The sequence below is a fragment of the Arachis stenosperma genome, chromosome 2 (genome assembly GCF_014773155.1).
Source record: "Arachis stenosperma cultivar V10309 chromosome 2, arast.V10309.gnm1.PFL2, whole genome shotgun sequence".
NCBI classification, from domain to species: Eukaryota; Viridiplantae; Streptophyta; class Magnoliopsida; order Fabales; family Fabaceae; genus Arachis; species Arachis stenosperma.
The window spans coordinates 85,889,673-85,917,665 of NC_080378.1; the positions used below are offsets into that span (position 1 = coordinate 85,889,673).

General features: G+C 34.9%; 1 protein-coding gene and 1 non-coding gene across 2 annotated transcripts; one reads left to right on the forward strand and one right to left on the reverse strand.

Annotated features, from left to right (window-relative positions):
- Positions 1 to 3,524: 3,524 nt before the first annotated feature.
- On the reverse strand, positions 3,525 to 5,889 carry LOC130962324 (probable serine/threonine-protein kinase PBL9). Its single transcript, XM_057888541.1, has 6 exons — positions 5,805 to 5,889; positions 5,122 to 5,504; positions 4,754 to 4,892; positions 4,524 to 4,666; positions 4,285 to 4,408; positions 3,525 to 3,925 (listed from the first exon to the last, which is right to left on the reverse strand). The coding sequence occupies exons 2-6, from the start codon at positions 5,386 to 5,388 to the stop codon at positions 3,546 to 3,548; spliced, it is 1,053 nt and encodes a 350-aa protein (XP_057744524.1). The 5' UTR covers positions 5,389 to 5,504; positions 5,805 to 5,889; the 3' UTR covers positions 3,525 to 3,545.
- Positions 5,890 to 22,376: 16,487 nt separating this feature from the next.
- LOC130963992 (small nucleolar RNA R71) lies at positions 22,377 to 22,480 on the forward strand. Its single transcript, XR_009080107.1, has one exon. It is a non-coding gene; the product is annotated as a small nucleolar RNA R71 (small nucleolar RNA).
- The last annotated feature ends 5,513 nt before the right edge of the window (positions 22,481 to 27,993 follow it).

Here is a 27,993-nt window from a genome sequence, read left to right on the forward strand (position 1 = left end):
GGAATATTCTGTTACTCCAAACATTTTTTGTCGCGTAAGGACACAATTAAAACAAAAAAATTGGTATAAGGATTCAATTGAAAGGAAAAAAATTATAGGGACCTAATTAAAAATTCGACCAAACTATAGGGACCAACAGAGTAATTAAACCTTTATATTTCAACATATATCTTATACTGATGGCTGATTTTGATGACTGATTTTAGTGTACACATAATAACATAGCCAATTAAAATATTAAGTAATTTTAAATATTATTTATTTAATGGTCCAACTTTCAATACATCATGATCGTACTAAAATTAAGATGCTACAAACCTATTTCTTTTATTATTTATTTAATATTGAGCTTTTATACGTTAACACGTTCCCGGTTTTAGGTAAAAACTAGTAAATTTTTTGTTTCTATTCATTAAAAATCATTTAACATAGACTTCCAATAAAAAATAATTACATAATTACAAGTGATACATTATAGTTAATCAATGAATAATAAATACAAACTTACCCCTCTGAATAAAACTTCAACTAATAAAGTGAGGGAGAAGAAATAAATTATAATAACAATTCAACTCGTAAATAAATTCTTTTATGTTTCTACAACTTCGCAATAAGCCTTTCTACCTGTATTTGAAAGGGCTAGAAAGAGGGGGGAGGGGGAGGGAGGAGGGAGTTTAAGAACTGGAAAATTCATAGTAGAGTTGGAGTTAGAAGTTAAGTTCATTTTACTATTATTAGCTAAAAACAGCAAGTAACATAATATATTTAACGTAATAAATAAAGAATGCAAAAGTCGAACAATCATAAAGTACATACAAAACACCCACACATACACACAAAATATATATCATAGAGAAATATGTGCAAATAAGTATGATACATGTTTAGTTTTAGTGTAGATTATGAGCTCATGTATTAGTTTCTACCCGCTTCCGACATAACCTATTATTTTTAGCTGGATATGGCTGTTCCAGAACTAAACACAACATCGCAATCCTCTGTAGGTAAATTTTGGTCTACAGAAATGACACTTCTATAATTAGTGAACTTTGGCTTATAGGAATAACACTTCTCTGTAGGTGAACTTCGACTTATAGAATCTTTAGGGCTAATAAAAAAGTAGCACACAGTTTACAAGTGTCTCTATTTCAGTGTTTGACCATAGCCTAATGAAACAGTCAGTTCTCACATACAGTTTTCTTAAATCATTTTTTAGTTTTCAGTCAATCATTCAATGTCTACTCATTCAATTCTCAATTTCTAACTTGTACAATATTTTTTTTCGGTCATCAGTAATTTATCCTCAGTTATGCTTTTGTTTATCAATGCTCTATTTTCATTAATTATTTTAACTTCATTCTTTTATTATTAAGATAATTATTTAAATGGTAATAATAGTATATTATAATATTTCAAAGTTAAAAATTTATTTAATAATATTTAATTCCTCAAAACTCTTAAAAATTCATTTTGACCCCTAAAACTTTTCTTCTGCTTTAATCACTGAACTTTTAGAAATTTCATTTTAACTCTTAATTTTTGTTAATTAACTTTTAGTCTCAATTTTTTTTTAATTATAATTTAGTCATGAAATAATTAAAAACATGAGGGTTTAGTCCTCTTCAAGAAACCAAAACAAACTCATAAAAAATTCATTAATTTTTACTTAATTTTAACTAATTTTTCAACTTTTTTAATAACCGATTTTATGCAATATTTCTCAAACCAAAAAAAAAAAAAAAATTCAACCATCATAATCACATCAAAATACATAAATTAAGCTTGAATTCAACCCTTAGAAACTCACGGTTCAACAACAGCAGCAAGTGACTTCTAAGCTTAATTTCATCAAAGAAACATTATTAAATCAACACATAAACACTCAATTTCAACCACCGAACAATTAATTATCAATTAAACTTCAAAAACACAATTAATTCTTAATTAATTTACTAAACTCTACCTCCATACAAAAATTACAACAACCAAAGCTCTAAAAAAGGTCTCTGACCGAACAATTGAAAATAAACGTAAAAAATTGGCTACTCAACATTTTCCTCATTTTGGCCAAATAATGTAAGCTTGGAAAAAAATTCTACTGTCGATATCTCTTGAATAAAAATGACTTCAACGTGAAAAGGAGGACAATACAAATACTTTAATTGAATTAGAGTTTTTATTAGAATTACGGAACTCAAAAAATCAAGATTAAAAGTTCTTGGAAGGATCACGGTTCTCTCCTCTCTCTCAGCTTCCCCTTCTTTTTTCTTCAAAATGAATTCAGCCATACAATTTGATAATAATTAATGGTGTTAATGATGATTAGGCGGCAAGGGTGGGAGTTGGGTGCCAAGCATTAGGGCTGATGAGTGAGTGAGTTAAGTTATAAATATCTTAGAATAATTATGAAAGTTTGATATATTAAAATATAAATAATATATATATATATATATATATATATATATATATATATATATATATAGAGAGAGAGAGAGAGAGAGAGATAGATGAATATATATAAGTTACTAATATAAATGATATTAGTAACATAATAATTATAAGAATAGAAGATATTTGATGAAACATTAACAAAGTTAAGTTTATCGAAGAGTACCGATATTTATTCATATCGGTAAATTTTGAACTTGATAATAATATTATTAAACAAATTTTTATTTTAATTCAAGAAAATAAAAATAAAATATTAATATAATAATAATAATAATAATAATAATAATAATAATAATAAATTATTATTATTATTATTATTATTATTATTATTATTATATCTTTTTTCAAAAGATTTTATTATAATAAAAATTATATAAAAATTTTAATTAATTTAAATTTTAGTTATCATACAATTAATTTAATTATTTTTAATAAATAAATTTTAAAAATAAAATAAAAAATTAAACTTAATAAAATAAATCATAACTTATTTATATTTAAATTTTAAAAAATACGGAATTTAGAGTCGTGAAGTCTATTCTTTGATAATAATTTTTTGTCAACAGGATCGTTCTAGTGTGTTTTATATTTTTATGTAAGACTTTCTTTTTCTTTTAATTAAATAATGCCATGTCTATTTCTTGTGTTTGAAATCAGGTGTTACATAATTAGACTAGAAAACTACACCACCCCAAAATATGCTCATCGTGATAGAGGTACTTACACTCCTAGCCATTTTGAATTGTTACAAACACTGAACCAACTCAGCATACTTGCAACACTAGCTGAATTATATCATATGTGCAAAATTTATTAGTTACAGAAGTGCCTGAGTTCATGCATCATGGTTTTTACCCTGCCTGGAAGCATTATATTATGGTAACTACTCAAATAAACTCATGAAGATGCTTTGTTTAAAAGTATGATTTATTTATTTAGTCACGCTTTAAACAAAAACACACTTTTATATCATATTAAAATTTAACCATACAATCCAACATCCAAAAGTAAAAAAAAAAAAAGATTTTCATATGAAGACAATTATAAAGTTTTCATTGTAGTATCTCCTTTATATTATTAGGCTGTGTTAAGTTTCAAGTATATAGAATTGAGGCAGAGGGCCGAGACTCGCTAGAAGAAGGAATTTGGTTGCCTGAATCAGCATTATTAGGAGCCTGCAGCTGCTCCAGTAATGTAACAACTTCATCTATCTTTGGCCTGAAACGGGGTGATGTTGATATGCATCGCAAGGTGAGTGTGGCTAGTTCATAGGCTTCCTCAACTGAATACTGCCCTTTGAGATGCGTGTCCAAAACTTTTAAGACCTTGCATTTCTTAGCCAGGTATGGTCTGACCCACTCCAGCAGATTCTGTTGCCCAGTTGGTCGATTCCTATCCATCAACCTCTCGCCGGTAAACATTTCAAGTAGGACTACTCCGAAATTGTAGACAGTAGCCTTAGCAGTATAAAAGCCTGCACTAACATTGTGTTTAGCCAACTAACCAAAAAGATATTAATCATGAATTAATATCACAGTAATATTACATGACTAAAAATATTATTATTTTAGATCAATATTTGGCTTTTAATAGTTTGCACCCACATTTATACACATAAGACACATAATTTACACCTATATTAAAGTTTAAACATAGCTTGCACCCACATTTATTAGAATTTACCCACATTAGTAAAATTTATTTGTTAAAAACAATTTCATTGTTGTGTTGGCCAAATGATAACCAAAATTATTGAAAACTGCTGGTCTCTAAGATTTTCTGTTAATATAAATTGGGAGCAAAAATTGTTCAGCAACTTGAAACCAACCGTACCAGTAAATAAAATTTCGGGAGCTATATATCCACCAGAGCTGAACTCCAACTGCATGCAATGACCTATGTTGCTTATCTGTCGATGCTTTAGCAACCCAAAGGCCGAAAGTTTTGCATTGTAATTCTGTAACCAAATCAAGAAATATATTCAGTTATGATGTCCAAATAATTACCCCTGCTTTTAACAAATTACCAAAACAAACTGTGTCATGAATCTGTCATATACTGCAAGCACATACCGAGTCAAGTAAGACACTGGTAGTGTTAAAATGAACACACATCAAATTTGTTTCTGCACTGTGAAGGAATGCAAGCCCTTTGGCTACATCAAGAGCAACCTTTAAACGGAGACTCCATGATAGAGGTTGAAAGTGTGAGTGTCCTGTTACAATAGTATATCCAAATGTTAAAACTAGTCCTAAGTTGAACTTTTAAGATTATGTGCAATGATGGGGCAGAAAATACTCACTCCTGCTGAACAAATGATTGTCCAAACTACCGCGAGGCATAAACTCAAAGACGAGAAGGCGGTGTTTATCTTCAAGGCAATATCCAATCAACCTCACTAGATGAGGATGAGAAAATTGTCCACAATAGTCTACTTCGGCCTGAAAATGAAAAATAAACTCCCCTTTGTCATCCAGACAGACTCAGTTTAACTTAGAAGAAGATCATGGATGAGATAATGCAACTTGAGACTAACATAAGCAAGGCTGCGTTTGTTTACAGAACACTGAAACATGGACACAGAGACACAAAATATAAAATTACTAATTTTTGTGTGTCAATCTTATCATGTTCTCAAAACCAAATGCAGTCCAAGGGACATAAACTCACCAACCACTCCGTGTGATCCGGTAAGCCACTTTGTTTAAGTCTCTTCACCGCAATACCAATGCCAGTGCCAGGTTTGGCAGGCACCAAAGAATTCTCATCAATCCAACCCTTAAAAACAGAACCAAAATCACCTCCTAACAAACTGTTCGGATGGAAATTTCTTGTGGCTTTCTTAAGTTCTGATAAACTAAAGCTCTTTAAATTAGAACAGTGAAAGATCTCTCCCTCTCTCTTAACTTTAACTTGGGCGCTCAGACAAACTCCCATTCTAGAAACAACTTCCTCAATTACTGAATCCTTGTTTATGCGTGCATAGATTTTGATTGCGGATGGTAGCTCATGACGTTCAGCCAAAAGTCCATCATAAAATTATGATAGATTACCTGCACAATAAACATGCAGAAAAATCTAATCAATTTAAACAATTTTCTACTCATAAGACATTTAGTTCAGCATATGCAGCAATAAATTCAACAAATTAGCATAACATCAAGTCATAACACACTATAAAACATAAGATATAGAACTTAAACTAAAAACTCAAAAGAAACACCAAAGTCATTGTCTCATCATGTTCTTAATTCTTAAACCAACAAATGACGAGGTTTATAATTTATAACACGGAACCTATGGGGAAAGAAAAAAAGGGCTAGGAACACTGGAACAGAAACTGAGTTACGAACCACAGAGAGAGGGAAGAGAACGCAAGAGAGAGGTGGCAATAGAGGAAACTGAATTGGTTAAGAAAATGATGATTGTGGGTTTATGGTGTATTCAAAACAATTCCAAATGATAAACCTACAATGAGACCAAAGTCATTGTACGCTTCAAGATTATGATTCGTGGAAAGAGACCGAAAATGTTTTGATAGATAAATATATGAGAAAATTTCACTCTCTTCCGATTTAGATGTTAAAATGATATTTTACTCTTTTTTATTTTATAAATGTAGATTTTTTTTTAATTTTTAAAATTTTTTTTTTTAATTTATTTTAAATTTTTGTATTAACTAATGTTAACTTTATTTATTTTTTAAAAAAATAAATTATTTTTTAAAAAAATATCCATTAACAAAAATTTTATTTTTTATTATTAAATTTTATTTATCAAAATATTCTTTAATAAATTATTTTTTATTAATTAAATTATATTTTTTTAATTTAATAATTATATTATTTTTTTAAATACCCTTCAATAATTTTTTAATTATTAAATTATAATTTTATCAAAATTTTTGTTAACAATTTTTTTATATTTTACTATTAATTTTTCGATATCTATATATATTATTTTAATATTAAATAAAAAATTTTAATAAAATTATTTTTCAACATCAATATATATTAATTATTATATATTAATAATAGTAAGATTTTTTTATTTAATGCTAAAATAATATATATTAATATCAAAAAATTAATAATAAAATATAAAAATAATTATTAACAAAAATTTTGGTAAGATCACAATTTAATAATTAAAAAATTATTAAATAGTAGGTATTTTAGAAAAAATAATTTAATTATTAATTTTTAAAGTATTTTAATAAAAATATAATTTAATCAATAAAAAAATAATTTATTAAAAAATATTTTGGTAAACAAAATTTAATAATAAAAAATAAATTTTTTGTTAATCGTTATTTTTTTAAAAATAATTTATTTTTTTAAAAAAATAGATAAAATTAATATTAATTAACATAAAAAATTTAAAATACATTAAAAAAGAAATTTTTTAAAAATTAAAAAAAATGTACATTTATAAAATAAAAAAGATAAAAATATCATTTTAAAATCTTATAAAAAAAGAAAGTGGAATTTTTTCTATGTATAGAGAGAGAGAAACAAAATGGTCTCTAAGTCCCAATTGATTCAATGATGAAAAAGAAGTAGCAGATCCTCCTTGTAGCGTGTCAACTTCGATACAAATAATCTTCACGTAATTTCTTAAACTAGATAAATTACGGTCTACTGCCTAAATTGAACTTTTCGACACCGTGGTCAACATTCGGAAATGAAACATAAATAGTGATGGAACCGTAGCCGTCACTTTCCTAAGAATAAGAACTTCACGCTATGAGACAAACAACTGGTCTCCTTAATGCTTCAGAGTACACACTACTGTGCAAATAAATAAAGAGCTAGGAAGCACCGATATTTTGTCAAAATAAAAATATATTTTTTAAATATATTTGCACCTATTTAAATACTATTATGTATTAATGTGTTTAATATTATTTTTAATATAAATTTAAAAATAATATATATTATTATTTATTAAAAGAAATATTTTAAGTATTTATATAATTAAAATAAAAATTTAAAATAATTAAAAAATTAATTTATATTTTAATATCAATAAAATATCAAAACATCATTATAATTTATCTAAAAAGTATTTTATATTATATATATATATATATATATATATATATATATATATGTGTGTGTGTGCGCGCGCCCTCGTGTTTAATAAGATTTTAAAATTTGTGTGTCGGCTCGGCGTATTCTGTGTTGTGTCTCATGTTAGTGTTAGTGTCCGTACATCATAGATAAAAAGAACGATGCTAAATATACTGTAAATATTATTATTATTAGTCATCAATAATATATTTTTTTAATTTACCGAGTATGTCCTATTTTTCAATTTATTTTGAAATTTCAAAATATGCAAGAATAAACCAACAAAAAAAAACAAAAACAATTTAATTTCCACCGAGAAGTATCAAGTAGTTCACTGAGAGAAGTTCACCGAGCTACCTCTACAAGGGGAAAAGGAATTAAAAAAAAAAAATATGTGTGGACTGTGGTTCATATAATGTTTTTAAATTTTTAGAAGCATTACATTATAAATCTTCTACTATAAATTTTTAACGTAAATTTTTCAAGAACGTAAAACCATTATTTCACTAGCAAACAACTCTAACCAATTTAGATTGCCCAAAAAAAAAAAAAATTACATCGACAAAATATGTATGTCTTACAAAAAAGATAACATGATATACACAATTAATTATGTATTGAAATTATTTTTTAATTAATAAAATAAAAAAATGTATATTTAGTTGTTAAAAAAATATTAATATCAAAATAGTATTTATAATAAAAGATACACTCGTAGTGAAATTATTAATTAATATAGATTACTACTATATACTAAATATTGTTTACAAAATTCAACCCTCTCAATTTAGATCTCACCGTGTGGACCTGTATATTAATTATGTTCATATCATTTTGACTCTTTATCTTAGGTAAATTATTTTGGTTAACTTGTTAACTAATACAACTTTTAAATATAAAATTCAAAGAAAGACTAAAGAAGTTTGGTCATTAAGGTTTTTTATAGTATTATTACGAATCTAGTGCAACTGTTCAAGTCTATAAATTACTTGATAAGTTAAGTTACAAAACCATATTTGTGTTACTATATCAGACAAAATACCAAGTCTTAGTGCACAGCTCGTTTCTCCTTTACACCTTTAGTTATGGCGGATGAAATCATTAACACCAACTAGGCTTTTCTACAACAACATTCTTGTCATTCAATTCCTGAATTGTCCAAATTTATGTCAGTATATGTATTTGGATTTATTTAAGAGGACTATCAATATATTATGCCTAATTTCTAATATATGTTAGTTATGCCTATTAAATTAGCAGCAATAGATGCTTATTGGATACCAATTATTCAACCTACCATAGTGATGGGTGGAGGCTCTCAAAATATGAGCGGGTTCCAATCAAGGATTTTTGGTAATTATGATATTGTTGCATTTCAACGTATATCATCTAATTACATGTTTCATCATGGATTCACATTGGACCTGATGTGGAGAGCATGAGTTTGTTATTTTCAAGCTTATCTTTAATGATATTTGTTCCCTTAATCTGTTTTACATCTCGATTATACATATTGTTTTGTTTATGGTTGCATGCAGTTACATTATGATATATGACTATGCATGGGATTACAATGATATAAATAACTGTATGGAAAATCAAACATGAATAGTTAGATACAAATAATTTTTATCCGTGAGATGTGAACGTGAAAAAAGTATATTTTTTAATAAAAATTGGATGAGATTGTATTATTATATTGATAAATATAATTTGATGGTTGTATAAACAAATTAAAATTCAGTTTTTTTTTTTTTCATTTTGCATTCTAATGTTCGATAAATCATTAATACAATGTAATTATGATTTAATAGTTAAATAGTTCCTAAAATGTTATGTGTATTAATTTTGAATCCGAATTAATTGAGATAATTCATTTGTTCGATTGCTTGGGTGTTTGGTGGATTGGTAAGATGGGTGACAAAGCAAGAGGATGAGAGGATTCAGACTTAGATGTGGGCTGCTGGAGCGGTGCGTTCGGCCTATGCGTCAGCGCGTTGGCGGGTGGGGCCACCTGCAAAGACACTTCGATGTCAAAGTCAGAATCCATATGAAGAGAAGGCTAATTAGGGTTAGCAAGGTAACATACCCCTGGAGAGAGATAGGTCCCTCCCCATTTATACTATGTACTCGGGTGAACCCCCTGCGAGCCTCTTTGTAATGTGAGGTAACGCGCGGGTCGACCCACATCCAGGGTTAGTCGACCCGTCGGGTCGGTGGTCCGTAGCTGGACCCGGATTCCTAATGGGTTGGACTGGAACAGTGCCCCCAACATGCCAACCGTGAGACCAGAAGCTCGTGGTTAGCGCGTTCAAGCTACTCGTGCTCGCCCTAGACGAATCCCGTCGAGAACGGGAATCCGTTGACGGGGTCGTTGTTTTTATGTGCGTGAGTCGCCTCTATTACGCTTTGGGATGTCACTTGGATTTCCGTGTCGAGAGCATTTAATTCTCTTTATGGCAGATTTGAAAGCCAGAGAAAAAGGCTATTATACCCCTACCTTTAATTTTCTCGCTCCATTTGATAGTTATCATTCTGCGTTTCTTGCTTTTATCTTCCGAATTTCTTCCTTGCTCATTTCTTTTCGCCACTCTACACTCTCTCCTTATCTCTGCCACTACCCAATCTTCCTTCTTTTCACAGTTTGGTGCAAGATTTACTGCGTTCCTCCCATTTGCTTCTCCTTTGTTATTTCTGCTGCATTTCTTTTGGTGAGTGTTTATCATCGCTTCTTATATCTATTATTCTTGCTTTCTTTATTGATCAGTGCACGGCGTTCCCTGATTTGATTTATACTAAATAGATTGACATAGCCTCGGTTAGAGAGTTTTTAGTGGGGTACCATTAGGAGTTTGTTTTTGGATTAGTCTTCATATTAGTGCAAATAGCATAGAATAGTTGGCGTAGCAGAATGTAGTTTTGTTTTTTCATTTTCCTCCGCGTTTTCTATTTCCTGAGTTAACTTAAGTTGTGCCCCCACTATAGGTATAGCTCAGCAACTGCCGGCACCGAATGTTATCAATCGCTATATTTGGGTCAACTCGGATGTCAAGGACACGACTTCCTGGGTAACTCGAGAAGAGCTACAAGTGCTTCGCAATTTCGGGTCCTTGTGCGGAGGAGACCCTGAGGAAGCAAATTATCAAGCTTTTGTCCTAGGCGAACGAGAGCGCGTTTGTCATAAAAACATGGCGACCCCCCGAGTAGCTGACTGGTTATGGGTGTATAAACTAATGTTCATCACACTGGACGATCGACTTCTCTTCTCTCCCTTTGTCATGTCTTTATTAAACTGCTGTAACGTTGCTCCGTCATAGCTTCACCCCAACAGCTGGCCCGCCATCTGCTGTTCCAAGATAGTGTGCAAGTACTTAGAGCTCCTAGCCTCTGTCAACATCTTCCTCTATCTCTTCTTGCTCACAAACCCCTCTCGAGAGGGTAAGACAAATAAAGGTCATATGTCTTTCCGGGCCGTGCAAGGTCATAGGATCTTCGGGCTCTTCGTGGATTCTTTTCACGGCTTCAAAGGTACTTTCTTTAAGGTAAGGCCAGTTCAGGGTTGTCACCCCTTCTAGCTTACCTTGGAGGGAAAAAGGCGAATCCCGACTTATTGAAGTTTCTAAGACTGGCTCCGATTACATGATAAAAATGACCTACGAAAGGTATGGCGAGGAGAACCGCTGGATTGCCGACATCCTATTGGCGATCTTTGGCACCAAAAAACTCAACTCCCCACATTGTGATGGGATCGGGAAACTGGTCGGGCCCATGTAAGTAGGTTGCCTTTCTTCCGTTTTCCTGGCTAGTTTACTTGTCTTTGCATTCAAACTTCTCTAGTTTCTTGTTTTCATCACGTGTTTATTCTTTGTAGTTTCCATGGCTATTGGGAAGACCACAATGGCTGAGCTGATGTTTCACTTCCTTCCTGCGGTTGATAGCAATGAAGACTCCTCGGTGAGGGAAGTGGCCAAGCTGCCGCAGGGACCAGGGGGAGTCCCAGCCCTCTAGTGACGCACAGCCTGAGAACCCCCCTATGAACCACACTGCTGATGAACCGATTTAGGAACAGGAGGAGGATCTCGCAAATGACGGTGACCTGATCATTGTGACTAACCCCAAAAAGTGAAAGGCACCCTTTGGCAAGACTCTGACGGTTATGGAGAAGAACTTTGATACCAGGCAATTCATTAATTCCCAACTTTTTCCAGGCAAAGATGAGTTTTTTCGGGAAGAAGACCTTGCCGCCCAGGTGAGGTGGACTTACCGTAGTCTCCTCCGGGCCGCAGCTATTGCTAGGAAAGTGGAGCCTGTCCTGGCCCACTGTCAAGTTTTGGAGGAAAAACTTTGAACTTCTCAGAAGGATATTACCAATTTAAAGACCCAAGAGGATTCCCTGAAGACCCAGCTTGACAAGAAGGAGAAAAAGGCGAAGGAAGATGCTGCAGAGATTAATAGGTTGGTGGAACGTGATCTCTCTCTTTCTCGGGAAGTGAACATTGCACGAGGGCATGTCGCCTCTGCTGAGGTGAAGGTTAAGGAACTGGAAGAGAAGTGATGAGATTTAGAATTCACTCCCCATATAAAATGAATTAGTTCTTTGGCAAGCGCACCAAATATCGTCAAGTAATAACCCACTAGGAGTGGGGTCGAATCCCACAAAGATTAACGGATTAAGCAAGCAATAGTTGATTAATTAGCCTAGTTAGACAAGCATAATTGGATGATAAGTAACAAGAAAATGTAAATTACATGAAAGTAAATGAAATCTATAAAGTGCAAGAAAGTAAATGGTAAGGAAAGTAAAGTACAAGAAAGTAAAGTGCTGAAAATGTAAAGTGCAGAAAATGTAAATAACCATAAAGTAGATAAAAGAAAGAAAGATAAAATAAGCATTAGGATCAAGAGATATTGTATTCTCCGGATTAATTGATTTCATCTCATCTTCAATGATAAAACTCATTGACCTCTTGGCAATCATGAGTGATTGAGTCCCAATTCTTTGGTAACTCAATCTCTCCAATCTTGATCAATAGCCAATTCCTTGGTCTAGTTGCTCATGAGAGGAGATGAAGCTTGGTCCCTGATTATACCACACATCCTCATAGACATAAGTAGTCGGTAGATTAAATGTCACAATATCCAACCCAAAACCCAAGTCTACTCAAGTGTGAGAAGGATTTTCAAGAATGGTTTTATGATTCCTCTTCCAAGGTTCACATAAAACCCAAATACATTCAATCTCTTTTCCAAGATAATTGAATGCTAACATGAAGAACAAAAATCCTTCAAGTAAATCAAAGAGAGATGAAGAGATGAAGAAGAATAAAAATAATCTAACCCATTGAAAAATAATATAGCTCTCTTTCCCAATGGAAAGAGTTAGTGATTCATAACTAAAATATTTACAAGTAAGAAAGTGGAGGAGGAGAGAATTGTGGGTGAGAAGAGGGAGTCTGAAGACCCCTCTCTAGCAGAATTATGACCCCCCATTCTATGAAAACTAAGGCCTTTGTATAGGCTCTCCTAGATTACAAACTTAAGTGAAATTGAAAGCAAATTACAATGAAATGAAATAAACTATTCTAGATACTTCTTGTGACCTTGATTGGTTGACAATTGTGGCTTGAATGAGAGTTGGAATGGGCTTGGTTGAAGGTTGGGGCTGCAGGAAAAAGTTGGCATGTGGGTTCAAGTGCCACTCCTAATAGAATTTGCTCTTTGGATTGTGACCCACTTTGCAACGTTAAAAATATAAAGTTGTTTGAGCCTTAAATTGAATGTTTACTATGAAGTACTATATATTGCTAGAAAGTCCTGGATGTCATCTTTCTAAGGACACTGGAATCAACTCATTTGGACATCTATAGCTCAAGTTATGCCCATTTGAAGGTGAAGATGTCAGTCTGTCAAGTACCTCGGTGTGCCACGCCCACTCTTGGTGTGCCACGCCCCTTGTGTTGTGAAATTGGCGTGCCATGATGAGCGGATAATTTATACGCTTTTTGGCATTGTTTTTAGATAGTTTTTAGTAGGATCTAGCTACTTTTAGGATGTTTTTATTAGTTTTTATGCAAAATTCACATTTCTGGACTTTACTATGAGTTTGTGTGTTTTTTTTGTGATTTCAGGTATTTTCTGGCTTAAATTGAGGGACCTGAGCAAAAATCTGATAGGAAGCTGAAAAAGGACTACCGATGCTGTTGGATTCTGACCTCCCTACACTCGAAATGGATTTTCTGGAGCTACAAAACTCCAAATGGTGCACTCTTAATTGCGTTGAAAAGTCGACATCCAGGGCTTTCCACCAATATATAATAGTCCATACTTTATTCGAGTTTAGACGATGCAAACTGGCGTTCAACACCAGTTCCATGCTGCATTCTGGAGTAAAACGCCAGAAACACGTCACAAACCAGAGTTAAACGCCAAAAACATGTTACAACTTGGCGTTTAACCCCAAGAGAAGCCTCTGCACGTGTAAAGCTCAAGCTCAGCCCAAGCACACACCAAAGTGGGCCCCGGAAGTGGATTTCTGCACTAAGACTTATTTCTGTAAACCCTAGTAACTAGTCTAGTATAAATAGGACTTTTTACTATTGTATTTTAATGAATCTTTGGACGAGCTTTTGGAACATCTTTGATTATTGTTACTCCTTAGACATTGGGGGCTGGCCTCACGGCCATGCCTACCTTATTTTCACTTATATATCTTCAACGGTGGAGTTTCTACACACCATAGATTAAGGTGTGGAGCTCTGCTGTTCCTCAAGTATTAATGCAAAGTACTATTGTTCTTTTATTCAATTCATGCTTATTCTTATTCTAAGATATTCATTCGCACTTCAACCTGATGAATGTGATGATCCGTGACACTCATCACTATTCTCACTTATGAACGCGTGCCTGACAAAGACTTCCATTCTACCTGCGAAAGCTAGAGTGTGTATCTCTTAGATTCCTGACACACAACGCATGGTTGCCTCGCCTGACAACCGAGCCTCCCATTCCGTGAGATCAGAGTCTTCGTGGTATAAGCTAGAATCCATTGGCAGTATTCTTGAGATCTGAAAAGTCTAAACCTTGTCTGTGGTATTCCGAGTAGGATCTGGGATGGGATGACTGTGACGAGCTTCAAACTCACGAGTGTTGGGCGTAGTGACAGATGCAAAAGGATCAATGGATCCTATTCCGACATGATCGAGAACCGACAGATGATTAGCCATGTTGTGACAGCGCATTTGGACCATTTTCACTGAGAGGATGGGAAGTAGCCATTGACAACGGTGACGCCCTACATACAGCTTGCCATAGAAAGGGGAAAGAATGATTGGATGAAAGCAGTAGGAAAGCAGAGATTCAGAAGGAACACAGTATCTTCATGCGCTTATCTGGAATTACCACCAATGAATTACATAAGTATCTCTATCTCTATTTTATGCTTTATTTATCTTTATATTCGAAAACCATTATAACCATTAGAATCCGCCTGACTGAGATTTACAAGATGACCATAGCTTGCTTCATACCGACAATCTCCGTGGGATCGACCCTTACTCACGTAAGGTTTATTACTTAGACGACCTAGTGCACTTGCTGGTTAGTTATGCGAAGTTGTGAAAAAGAGTGATATTACAATTGTGCGCACCAAGTTGTTGGCGCCATTGAGATCACAATTTCGTGCACCAAGTTTTTGGCACCATTGCCGGGGATTATTTGAGTTTGGACAACTGACGGTTCATCTTGTTGTTCAGATTAGGTAATTTTCTTTTCAAAAAGTTTTTAAAAATCTTTCAAAAATTTTTATTTTATTTTTTTTCCAAAAAGAAATTTTCGAAAAACCCAAAAAAATTAATAAAATCATAAAAACCAAAAATATTTTTGTGTTTCTTGTTTGAGTCTAGTGTGAATTTTTAAGTTTGGTGTCAATTGCATGTTTTTAAAATTTGTGCATGTTTCAAAAAGAAAACTCATGCATGGTGTTCTTCATGATCTTCAAGTTGTTCTTGGTAAGTCTTCTTGTTTGATCTTCATATTTTCTTGTTTTGTGTCTTTTGTTATTTTTCATATGCATTTTTGAATTCATAGTGTCTGGTGGACGAAATTGTGATCATGCTTGTATCATTTGTGATCAATGTTCTAATTGGCTCTTTGGTATGTACACAAAAACTATTGTGTCTCTTGTTCATTCACAACTCCGTTCAACTAACCAGCAAGTGTACTGGGTCGTCCAAGTAATACCTTACGTGAGTAAGGGTCGAATCCACAGAGATTGTTGGTATGAAGCAAGCTATGGTCACCTTGCAAATCTCAGTTAGGCAGATTAAAATTGTTTATGGGTTTTCGAAAATAGAAATAATAAAATAGAATTAATAAAAGGGATAGAAGACTTATGCAGATTCATTGGTGGGAATTTCAGATAAGCGAATGGAGATGCTGCATGGCTCAAGGACGCCTGCTCTTCTACTGCTTCTACTCAATCCTTCTTACTCCTTTCCATGGCAAGCTGTGTATAGGGGTTCACCATCAGCGGTGGCTACTTTCAATCCTCTCGGGAAAATGATCCTATGCGGTTGTTAATCGCACGGCTAATCGTCTGGAGGCATCACCCATGGTTGATGGCTACATCCCATCCTCGCAGTGAAAACTAATGCTCATGCACTCTGTCACAGTACGGCTAATCACTGGTTGGTTCCCGCGCCTACTGGAATAGAATCCCTTGATTCTTTTGCGTCTGTCACTAACGCCCAGCACTTGCAAGTTTGAAGCACGTCACAGTCATTCATTACCGGAATCCTACTCGGAATACCATAGACAAGGTTAGACTTTCCGGATTCCCAGGATCCTACTCGGAATACCACAGACAAGGTGAGACTTTCCGGATCCTCATAAATGCCGCCATCTATCTAGCTTATACCACGAAGATTCTGTTGGGGAATCTAAGAGATACACATTCAAGCTCTATTGCATGTAGAACGGAAGTGGTTGTCAATCACGCGCGTTCATAAATAAGAATGATGATGAGGGTTATCTGATCATCACATTCATCATGTTCTTGGGTACGAATGAATATCTTGGAATAAGAATAAGAGAGATTTGAATAAAAGAAAATAGAACTTCATTAATACTTGAGGTACAGCAGAGCTCCACACCCTTAATCTATGGTGTGCAGAAACTCCACCGTTAAAAATACATAAGTGAAAGAGGTTCAGGCATGGCCGAATGGCCAGCCCCCTAAAATGTGATCAATAGCCTCTTAGGATGAAGAATAAAACAAAACTGAGACCAAAGATGTCAAATACATTAGTAATTCATCCTATTTATAATAAACTAGCTCCTAGGGTTTACATGAGTAAGTAATTGATGCATAAATCCACTTCCGGGGCCCACTTGGTGTATGTTTGGGCTGAGCTTGATCTATCCACGAGCTGAGGCTTCTCTTGGAGTTGAACTCCGAGTTATGACGTGTTTTGGGCGTTCAACTCCGGATCATGACGTTTTTCTGGCGTTTAACTCCAGACAGCAGCATGTACTTGGCGTTCAACGCCAAGTTACGTCGTCATTCTTCGAATAAAGTATGGACTATTATTTATTGCTGGAAAGCCCTGGATGTCTAATTTCCAACGCCGTTGAGAGCGCGCCAATTGGGGTTCTGTAGCTCCAGAAAATCCACTTCGAGTGCAGGGAGGTCAGATTCCAACAGCATCAGCAGTCCTTTTGTCAGCCTTTTTCAGAGTTTTGCTCAAATCCCTCAATTTCAGCCAGAATTTACCTGAAATCACAAAAAAACACACAAACTCATAGTAAAGTCCAGAAATATGAATTTAACATAAAAACTAAGGAAAACATCCCTAAAAGTAGCTTGAACTCACTAAAAACTACCTAAAAATAATGCCAAAAAGCGTATAAATTATCCGCTCATCACAACACCAAACTTAAATTGTTGCTTGTCCCCAAGCAACTGAAAATCAAATAGGATAAAAAGAAGAGAATATACTATAAATTCCAAAATATCACTGAATATTAATTTAATTACATGAGCGGGACTTGTAGCTTTTTGCTTCTGAACAGTTTTGGCATCTCACTTTTTCGTTTGTAGTTTAGAGGGATTGGCGTCTCTGGGGAACTTAGAATTTGGGATAGTGTTATTGACTTTCTTAGTTAAGCATGTTGATTCTTGAACACAGCTACTTATGAGTCTTGGCCGTGGCCCTAAGCATTTTGTTTTCCAGTATTACCACCGGATACATAAATGCCACAGACACATAACTGGGTGAACCTTTTCAGATTGTGACTTAGCTTTGCTAAAGTCCCCAGTTAGTGGTGTCCAGAGCTCTTAAGCACACTCTTTTGCCTTGGATCACGACTTTAACCACTTAGTCTCAAGCTTTTCACTTGGACCTTCATGACACAAGCACATGGTTAGGGACAGCTTGATTTAGCCGCTTAGGCCTGGATTTTATTTCCTTGGGCCCTCCTATCCATTGATGCTCAAAGCCTTGGATCCTTTTTACCCTTGCCTTTTGGTTTTAAGGGCTATTGGCTTTTTCTATTGCTCCTTCTTTTTCTATATACTCTTTTTAGCCATTTTTTTTTTCACTGCTTTTTCTTGCTTCAAGAATCAATTTCATGATTTTTCAGATCATCAATAACATTTCTCTTTGTTCATCATTCTTTTAAGAGCCAACAATTTTAACACTCATAAACAACAATATCCAAAGACATGCACTGTTCAATCATTCATTCAGAAAACAAAAAGTATTGTCACCACATCAATATAATTAAACTAAATTCAATAATAATTTCGAAATTTATGTACTTCTTGTTCTTTTTGAATTAAAACATTTTTCTTTTAAGAGAGGTGAAGGAGTAATGGGTTTTATTCATAGCTTTAAGGCATGGTTACATATTAATGATCATGAAATAAAGACACAAAACATAGATAAACACAATAATTAAAAACCGAAAACAGAAAGAAATAAAGAACAAGGAATGAATCCACCTCTAGTGGCGTCTTCTTCTTGAAGGACCAGTGATGTTCTTCAACTCTTCTATGTCCCTTCCTTGCCTTTGTTGCTCCTCCCTCATTGCTCTTTGTTCTTCTCTTATTTCTTGGAGAATGATGGAGTGCTCATGATGTTCCACCCTTAATTGTTCAACATTATGGCTCAAATCTTCTAAGGAGGTGTTGAGTTGCTCCCAATAGTTGTTGGGAGGAAAGTGCATTCCTTGAGGCATTTGTTGATGATGAACTTCCTCATGTTCTTCTTGAGGGCCGTGAGGAACTTCTCTTGTTTGCTCCATCCTTTTCTTGGTGATGGGCTTGTCTTCTTCAATGGAGACATCTCCATCTATGATGACTCCAGCTGAGTAACATAGATGGCATATAAGGTGGGGGAAGGCTAGCCGTGCCATGTGTGAAGGCTTGTCAGCTATTTTGTAGAGTTCATTGGAGATGACTTCATGAACTTCCACTTCCTCTCCAATCATGATGCTATGAATCATGATGGCCCGATCCACAGTAACTTCAGATCGGTTGCTTGTAGGGATGATGGATCTTTGGATGAACTCCAACCATCCTCTAGCTACAGGCTTGAGGTCTAGTCTTCTTAGTTGGACTGGCTTGCCTTTGGAGTCTATTCTCCATTGGGCGCCTTCCACACAAATATCCATTAGGACTTGGTCCAACCTTTGATTAAAGTTGACCCTTCTTGTGTAGGGGCGTTCATCACTTTGCATCATGGGTAAGTGAAACGCCAACCTCACATTTTTCGGACTAAAATCCAAGTATTTCCCCCTAACCATTGTGAGATAATTCTTTGGGCTTGGGTTCATACCTTGGTCATGGTTCCTAGTGATCCATGCATTGGCATAGAACTCTTGAACCATTAAGATTCCGACTTGTTGCATGGGGTTGGTTATGACTTCCCAACCTCTTCTTTGAATCTCATGTCGGATCTCCGGATACTCATTCTTCTTGAGCTTGAAAGGGACCTCAGGGATCACCTTCTTCTTTGCCACAACATCATAGAAGTGGTCTTGATGGCTCTTGGAGATGAATCTTTCCATCTCCCATGACTCGGAGGTGGAAGCTTTTGCCTTCCCTTTCCCTTTTCTAGAGGATACTCCGGCCTTTGGTGCCATTGATGGTAATGGAAAAACAAAAAGCTTATGCTTTTTACCACACCAAACTTAAAATTTGCTCGTCCTCGAGCAAGAAAGAAAAGAAGAGTAGAAGAAGAAGAAGAGAATATGGTAGAGAGGGGGAGAAGTAGGTTCGGCTATGTGGGAGAAGAAGGGGTTAGTGTTGTGTGAAAATGAAGAAGAATGGGAGGGTATTTATAGGGAGAGTGGAGGGTTAGTGTTCGGCCATTTTGGGTGGGAATGGGTGGGAAATTGAATTTGAATTTTATGAGGGTAGGTGGGGGTATGGGGAAGAGGAGGTTGATGTGAATGGTGAATGGGGTAATTGGGAAGAGGAATTGAGGTGATTGATGAAGAAGATGTTGGGAAGTGTGACATGGGGAAGAGTAATCACATTCACAAAAACTAGGATTAGGAGGTAAGGTGGGAATATGTTAGGTGAGGATCCTGTGGGGTCCACAGATCCTGAAGTGGGGATCCTGTGGGGTCCACAGATCCTGAGGTGAAAACAAATACCATTCCTTCACCATATAGGCATGTAAAATGCCTTCATGCATCATTCTGGCGTTTAAACGCCCATTGGTGCATGTTCTGGGCGTTCAACGCCCATGTAATGCATGTTTCTGGCGTTGAACGCCAGTTTCATGCTTGTTTCTGGCGTTCAGCGCCAGCTTGTCCTCTCCGTGCACCATCCTGGCGTTTAACGCCAGGTTGTTGCTTGTTTCTGGCGTTCAGCGCCAGAATGGTGCTCTGTTCTGGCGTTGAACGCCAGCCAGATGCACCTTACTGGCGTTGAACGCCAGTCTGCGCTACCTCCAGGGTGAAAATTTTTTTCTTCTGTTTTTGACTCTGTTTTTAATTTTTTTGATTTTTTTCGTGACTCCTCATGATCATGTACCTAATTGAACACAAAAATAACAAAGAAACAAAATAAAATAAAATTAGATAAATAAAATTGGGTTGCCTCCCAACAAGCGCTTCTTTAATGTCAATAGCTTGACAGTGGCTCTCATGGAGCCACAAGGTGATCAGGTCAATTTAAGTGTGGTCCCAACACCAAACTTAGAGTTTGGATATGGGGTATTAACACCAAACTTAGAGTTTGGTTGTGGCCTCACAACACCAAACTTAGAGTTTGACTGTGTGGGCTCTTCTTGACCTTGAACTGAGAGAAGCTCTTCATGCTTACTCTCTTTTGTCACAGAGGGATGGCCATGTGCCTTAAACACAAGGTAGTCCCCATTCAATTGAAGGACTAACTCACCTCTGTTGACATCTATCACAGCTCCTGCTGTGGCTAGGAAAGGTCTTCCTAGGATGATGCATTCATCATCTTCCTTCCTAGTGTCTAGGATTATGAAATCAGTAGGGATGTAAAGGCCTTCAACCTTTACTAGCACGTCCTCTACTATTCCATAAGCTTGTCTTATGGACTTATCTGCCAATTGTAATGAGAACAAGGCAGGTTGTACCTCAATGATCCCCAGCTTCTCCATTACAGAGAGTGGCATAAGATTTATCCCTGACCCAAGATCACATAGAGCTTTTTCAAAGCTCATGGTGCCAATGGTGCAAGGTATTAAGAACTTGCCAGGATCTTGTTTCTTTTGAGGTAGAGTTCTCTGAATCCAAGTATCTAGTTCACTAATGAGCAAGGGAGGTTCACTTTCCCAAGTCTCATTACCAAACAGCTTGGCATTCAGTTTCATGATAGCTCCTAAGTATTGAGCAACTTGCTCTCCAGTCATATCTTCATTCTCTTCAGAGGATGAATATTCTTCAGAGCTCATAAATGGCAGAAGGAGATTTAAAGGAATCTCTATGATCTCTAGATGAGCCTCAGATTCCTCAGGATCCTTAATAGGAAACTCCTTCTTGCTTGAGGAACGTCCTAGGAGGTCTTCCTCACTAGGATTTTCGTCCTCCTCCTCCCTTGTGCATTCGGCCATATTGACTATGTCAATGGCCTTGCACTCTCCTTTTGGATTCTCTTCTGTATTGCTTGGGAGAGTACTGGGAGGAGTTTCAATAACTTTCTTACTCAGCTGGCCCACTTGTGCCTCCAGATTTCTAATCGAAGATCTTGTTTCATTCATGAAACTAAAAGTGGCCTTTGACAGATCAGAGACTATATTGGCTAAATTAGAGTTGTTTTGTTCAGAGTTCTCTGTCTGTTGCTGAGAAGATGATGGATATGGCTTACTATTATTCAGCCTATTGCGTCCACCATTGTTAAAGCCTTGTTGAGGCTTTTGCTGATCCTTCCAGGAGAAATTTGGATGATTTCTCCATGATGAGTTATAGGTGTTTCCATAAGGTTCACCCATGTAATTAACCTCTGCCATGGCAGGGTTTTCAGGATCATAAGCTTCTTCAGAAGCTGCCTCTCTAGCACTGTTGGATGCATGTTGCAATCCATTCAGATTTTGAGAGATCATGTTGACCTGTTGAGTCAACACTTTGTTTTGAGCCAATATGGCATTCAGAGCATCAATTTCAAGAACTCCTTTCTTCTGAGGTACTCCATTATTCACGGAATTCCTCTCAGATGTGTACATGAACTGGTTGTTTGTAACCATGTCAATGAGTTCTTGAGCCTCTTCAGGCGTTTTCTTCAGGTGAATAGATCCACCTGCAGAATGATCCAATGACATTTTCGAAAATTCAGAGAGACCATAATAGAATATATCTAATATGGTCCATTCTGAAAACATGTCAGATGGACATCTTTTGGTCAGCTGCTTGTATCTTTCCCAAGCTTCATAGAGGGATTCACCATCTTTTTGTTTGAAGGTTTGAACATCCACTCTAAGCTTGCTCAGCTTTTGAGGAGGAAAGAACTTATCTAAGAATGCAGTGACAAGCTTATCCCATGAGTCCAGGCTATCCTTGGGTTGAGAATCCAACCACACTCTAGCTCTGTCTCTTACAGCAAAAGGGAAAAGCATGAGTCTGTAGACTTCAGGATCAACTCCATTTGTCTTTACAGTCTCACAGATCTGCAAGAACTCAGTTAAAAACTGATAAGGATATTTAGATGGAAGTCCATAAAACTTGTAGTTTTGTTGCATTAAAGCAACTAGCTGAGGTTTCAGCTCAAAGTTATTTGCTCCAATGGCAGGAATGGAGATGCTTCTTCCATCAAACTTGGACGTTGGCTTTGTGAAGTCACCAAGCATTCTCCTTGCATTATTATTATTATTTTCGGCCATCTCCTTCTCTTGTTCGAAAATTTCTGAAAGGTTTCTTCTGGATTGTTGTAATTTAGCTTCTCTTAATTTTTTCTTCAGAGTCCTTTCAGGTTCTGGATCAATTTCAACAAGAGTGCCTTTATCCCTGTTCCTGCTCATATGAAAGAGAAGAAAACAAGAAAAGAAGAGGAATCCTCTATGTCACAGTATAGAGATTCCTTTATGTTAGTAGAAAAAGAAAGGGGGTAGAAGAATGAAGAATGGATTCGGTTTTATGGATGAAGAGAGGTGAAGAGAAGTGTTAGTAATTAAATAATTAAATAGAAGAAGAAAAGAGAAGAGAAATTTCGAAAATAATTTTGAAAAGGGGTTAGTGATTTTCGAAAATTAGAGATAAATTGTAATTAAAATTAAAACATGAAACAATTAGTTAATTAAAAATAATTTTTTTTTTGAAAAAGAGAGAGATATTTTCGAAAATTGAAGAGGGAAAAGTAGTTAGGTGGTTTTGAAAAAGATAAGAAACAAACAAACAGTTAGTTAGTTGATTGAAAAAGATTTGAAATTAAAATTGAAAAAGATAAGAAGATAGCAAGTTAGATAAGATATTTTGAAATCAAATTTTGAAAAAGATAAAATTTTTGAAAAAGATAAGAGAAAAGATAAAAAGATTTATTTGAAAAAGATATTTTGAAAAAGATTTAATTTTAAAAATTTACTTAACTAACAAGAAACTACAAGATAAGATTCTAGAATTTAAAGATTGAACCTTTCTTAACAAGAAAGTAACAAACTTCAAATTTTTGAACCAATCACATTAATTGTTAGCTTAATTTTTGAAAATTTGATAAAAAGATAAGAAAAAGATTTTGAAAATATTTTGAAAAATAATTTTTGAAATTTTCGAAAATTATATAAAAAATGAAAAAGATATGATTTTTGAAAAAGATTTTGAAAAGATAAGATTTTTAAAATTTGAAATTTTGACTTGACTTGTAAGAAACAACTAATTTTGAAAATTTTTGACCAAGTCAACCCAAAATTTCAAAAATTTGGAGGAAAATAACGAAAAGATATTTTTTGATTTTTAAATTTTTAAAGAAAAACACAAAAATGACCCAAAACATGAAAATTTTGGATCAAGACACAAGATGCATGCAAGAATGCTATGAATGTCAAGATGAACACCAAGAACACTATGAAGATCATGATGAACATCAAGAACATAATTTTGAAAAAATTTTTGATGCAAAGAAAACATGCAAGACACCAAACTTAGAAATCTTTAATGCATGGAAAGTATGAATGCAAAAATGCACATGAAAAACAACAAACACCACAAAACAAGAAAACATCAAGATCAAACAAGAGGACTTATCAAGAACAACTTGAAGATCATGAAGAACACTATGAATGCATGAGATTTTCGAAAAATGCAAGAAAAATTTTTAAAGCATGCAATTGACACCAAACTTAAAAATTGACTCAAGACTCAAACAAGAAACACAAAATATTTTTGGTTTTTATGATTTTCTAATTTTTTTGGATTTTTATTAAATTTTTCGAAAATAATGTGAAGAAAAACGAAAATTAAAAGAAAAATTAAAAAAAAAAAGATTTTTGAAAAGAAAATTACCTAATCTGAGCAACAAGATGAACCGTCAGTTGTCCATACTCGAACAATCCCCGGCAACGGCGCCAAAAACTTGGTGGACGAAATTGTGATCATGCTTGTATCATTTGTGATCAATGTTCTAATTGGCTCTTTGGTATGTACACAAAAACTATTGTGTCTCTTGTTCATTCACAACTCCGTTCAACTAACCAGCAAGTGTACTGGGTCGTCCAAGTAATACCTTACGTGAGTAAGGGTCGAATCCACAGAGATTGTTGGTATGAAGCAAGCTATGGTCACCTTGCAAATCTCAGTTAGACAGATTAAAATTGTTTATGGGTTTTCGAAAATAGAAATAATAAAATAGAATTAATAAAAGGGATAGAAGACTTATGCAGATTCATTGGTGGGAATTTCAGATAAGCGAATGGAGATGCTGCATGGCTCAAGGATGCCTGCTCTTCTACTGCTTCTACTCAATCCTTCTTACTCCTTTCCATGGCAAGCTGTGTATAGGGGTTCACCATCAGCGGTGGCTACTTTCAATCCTCTCGGGAAAATGATCCTATGCGGTTGTCAATCGCACGGCTAATCGTCTGGAGGCATCACCCATGGTTGATGGCTACATCCCATCCTCGCAGTGAAAACTAATGCTCACGCACTCTGTCACAGTACGGCTAATCACTGGTTGGTTCCCGCGCCTACTGGAATAGAATCCCTTGATTCTTTTGCGTCTGTCACTAACGCCCAGCACTTGCAAGTTTGAAGCACGTCACAGTCATTCATTACCGGAATCCTACTCGGAATACCACAGACAAGGTTAGACTTTCCGGATTTCCAGGATCCTACTCGGAATACCACAGACAAGGTGAGACTTTCCGGATCCTCATAAATGCCGCCATCTATCTAGCTTATACCACGAAGATTCTGTTGGGGAATCTAAGAGATACACATTCAAGCTCTGTTGCATGTAGAACGGAAGTGGTTGTCAATCACGCGTGTTCATAAATAAGAATGATGATGAGGGTTATCTGATCATCACATTCATCATGTTCTTGGGTACGAATGAATATCTTGGAATAAGAATAAGAGAGATTTGAATAAAAGAAAATAGAACTTCATTAATACTTGAGATACAGCAGAGCTCCACACCCTTAATCTATGGTGTGCAGAAACTCCACCGTTAAAAATAAATAAGTGAAAGAGGTTCAGGCATGGCCGAATGGCCAGCCCCCTAAAACGTGATCAATAGCCTCTTAGGATGAAGAATAAAACAAAACTGAGACCAAAGATGTCAAATACATTAGTAATTCATCCTTTTTATAATAAACTAGCTCCTAGGGTTTACATGAGTAAGTAATTGATGCATAAATCCACTTCCGGGGCCCACTTGGTGTATGTTTGGGCTGAGCTTGATCTATCCACGAGCTGTGGCTTCTCTTGGAGTTGAACTCCGAGTTATGACGTGTTTTGGGCGTTCAACTCCGGATCATGACGTTTTTCTGGCGTTTAACTCCAGACAGCAGCATGTACTTGGCGTTCAACGCCAAGTTACGTCGTCATTCTTCGAATAAAGTATGGACTATTATATATTGCTGGAAAGCCCTGGATGTCTACTTTCCAACGCCGTTGAGAGCGCGCCAATTGGGATTCTGTAGCTCCAGAAAATCTACTTCGAGTGCAGGGAGGTCAGATTCCAACAGCATCAGCAGTCCTTTTGTCAGCCTTTTTCAGAGTTTTGCTCAAATCCCTCAATTTCAGCCAGAATTTACCTGAAATCACAGAAAAACACACAAACTCATAGTAAAGTCCAGAAATGTGAATTTAACATAAAAACTAAGGAAAACATCCCTAAAAGTAGCTTGAACTCACTAAAAACTACCTAAAAACAATGCCAAAAAGCGTATAAATTATCCGCTCATCAGTGTCTAAACATGAAAAATTTCTAAGTTTGGTGTCTTGTATATTTTTTTCTTTTCTTGAAAATTCTTCCAAAATAAGTCTTGATGTTCATCTTGATCTTCAAAATGTTCTTGGTGTTCATCTTGACATTCATAGTGTTCTTGCATGCATAATTTGTTTGATCTAAAATTTCATGTTTTGTGTCATATTTGTGTTTTTCTCTCTCATCATTAAAAATTCAAAAATAAAAAATATATTTTCCTTCTTTTACTCAAAAATTCGAAATCTTTGGGTTGACTTAGTCAAAAATTTTTAAAATAAGTTGTTTCTTGTTAGTCAAGTCAAGATTTCAATTTTAAAAATCTTATCTTTTCAAAATCTTTTTCAAAATCAAATATTTTCTTTTTCCTTTTGTTATTTTCGAAAATTTTTTAAAAATTGATTTTCAAAATCTTTTTCTTATCTTTATTTCATGATTTTCGAAAACTTTACTAACAATTAATGTGATTGATTCAAAAATTTGAAGTTTGTTACTTTCTTGTTAAGAAAGGTTCAATCTTTAAATTTTAGGATCATATCTTTTAGTTTCTTGTTAGTCAAGTAATCAATTTTAATTTTAAAAATCAAATATTTTTAATTTCCTTTTCAAATCTTTTTCAAAATATCTTTTCAATCATATCTTTTAAATCATGTCTTTTTCAAAATCAATTTCAAAAATCTTTTCTAACTCCTTATCCTATCTTTTTGATTTTCAATTCTTTTTCAACTAACTAATTAACTTTTTGTTTATTTCTTGTCTTTTTCAAAACCACCTAACCACTTTTCTCTTTCTAATTTTTGAAAATCACCTCTCTCTTTTTCAAAATTCATTTTAATTAACTAATTGTTTCAAATTTTAATTTTTATTTTATTTCTTCTCTTAATTTTCGAAAATCACTAACCATTTTTTCAAAAATAATTTTCGAAAACTCCTCTCTCTCACCTCCTTCTATTTATTTATTCATTTTTTAACTCTTCTCTTCATCTAAAAATTCAAACCCTCTCTTCTCCTCTGTGTCCGAATTTTTCTCCTCCTTCTTCTATTCTTTTCTTCTTCTTCTCAAAAGGAATCTTTATACTGTGACATAGAGAATTTCTCTTCCTTTTTTGTTCTCTTCTTTTTCATATGAGCAGGAGCAAGGACAAGGACATTCTTGTTAAAGAAGATCCTGAACCTGAAAGGACTCTGAAGAAGAAGCTAAGAGAAGCTAAAGCACCACAATCCAGAGAAAACCTTACAGAGAATCTCGAAAAAGAAGGAGACATGGCCGAACCAAATAATAATACAAGAAGGATGCTTGGTGATTATACTACACCTACTTCCAACTTTTGTGGAATAAGCATCTCAATCCCTGCCATTGGAGCAAACGATTTTGAGCTGAAGCCTCAACTAGTTGCTTTAATGCAACAGAACTGCAAGTTTCATAGACTTTCATCAAAAGATTTCGATCAGTTTTTAACTGAGTTCTTGCAGATCTGTGATACTGTTAAGACTAATGGAGTAGATCCTGAAGTCTACAGGCTCATGCTTTTCCCTTTTGCTGTAAGAGACAGAGCTAGAACATGGTTGGACTCGCAACCT

Bases quoted from the DNA above. Each gene is read 5' to 3' on its own strand.
- LOC130962324 (XM_057888541.1), bottom strand. From the start codon at position 5,388: ATGGGAGTTTGTCTGAGCGCCCAAGTTAAAGTTAAGAGAGAGGGAGAG. The intron at 4,667-4,753 runs GTGAGTATTTTC...CTATTGTAACAG, and splicing joins CAATCATTTGTTCAGCAGGA to GACACTCACACTTTCAACCT. The intron at 3,926-4,284 runs GTACGGTTGGTT...ATGTTAGTGCAG, and splicing joins TCCCGAAATTTTATTTACTG to GCTTTTATACTGCTAAGGCT.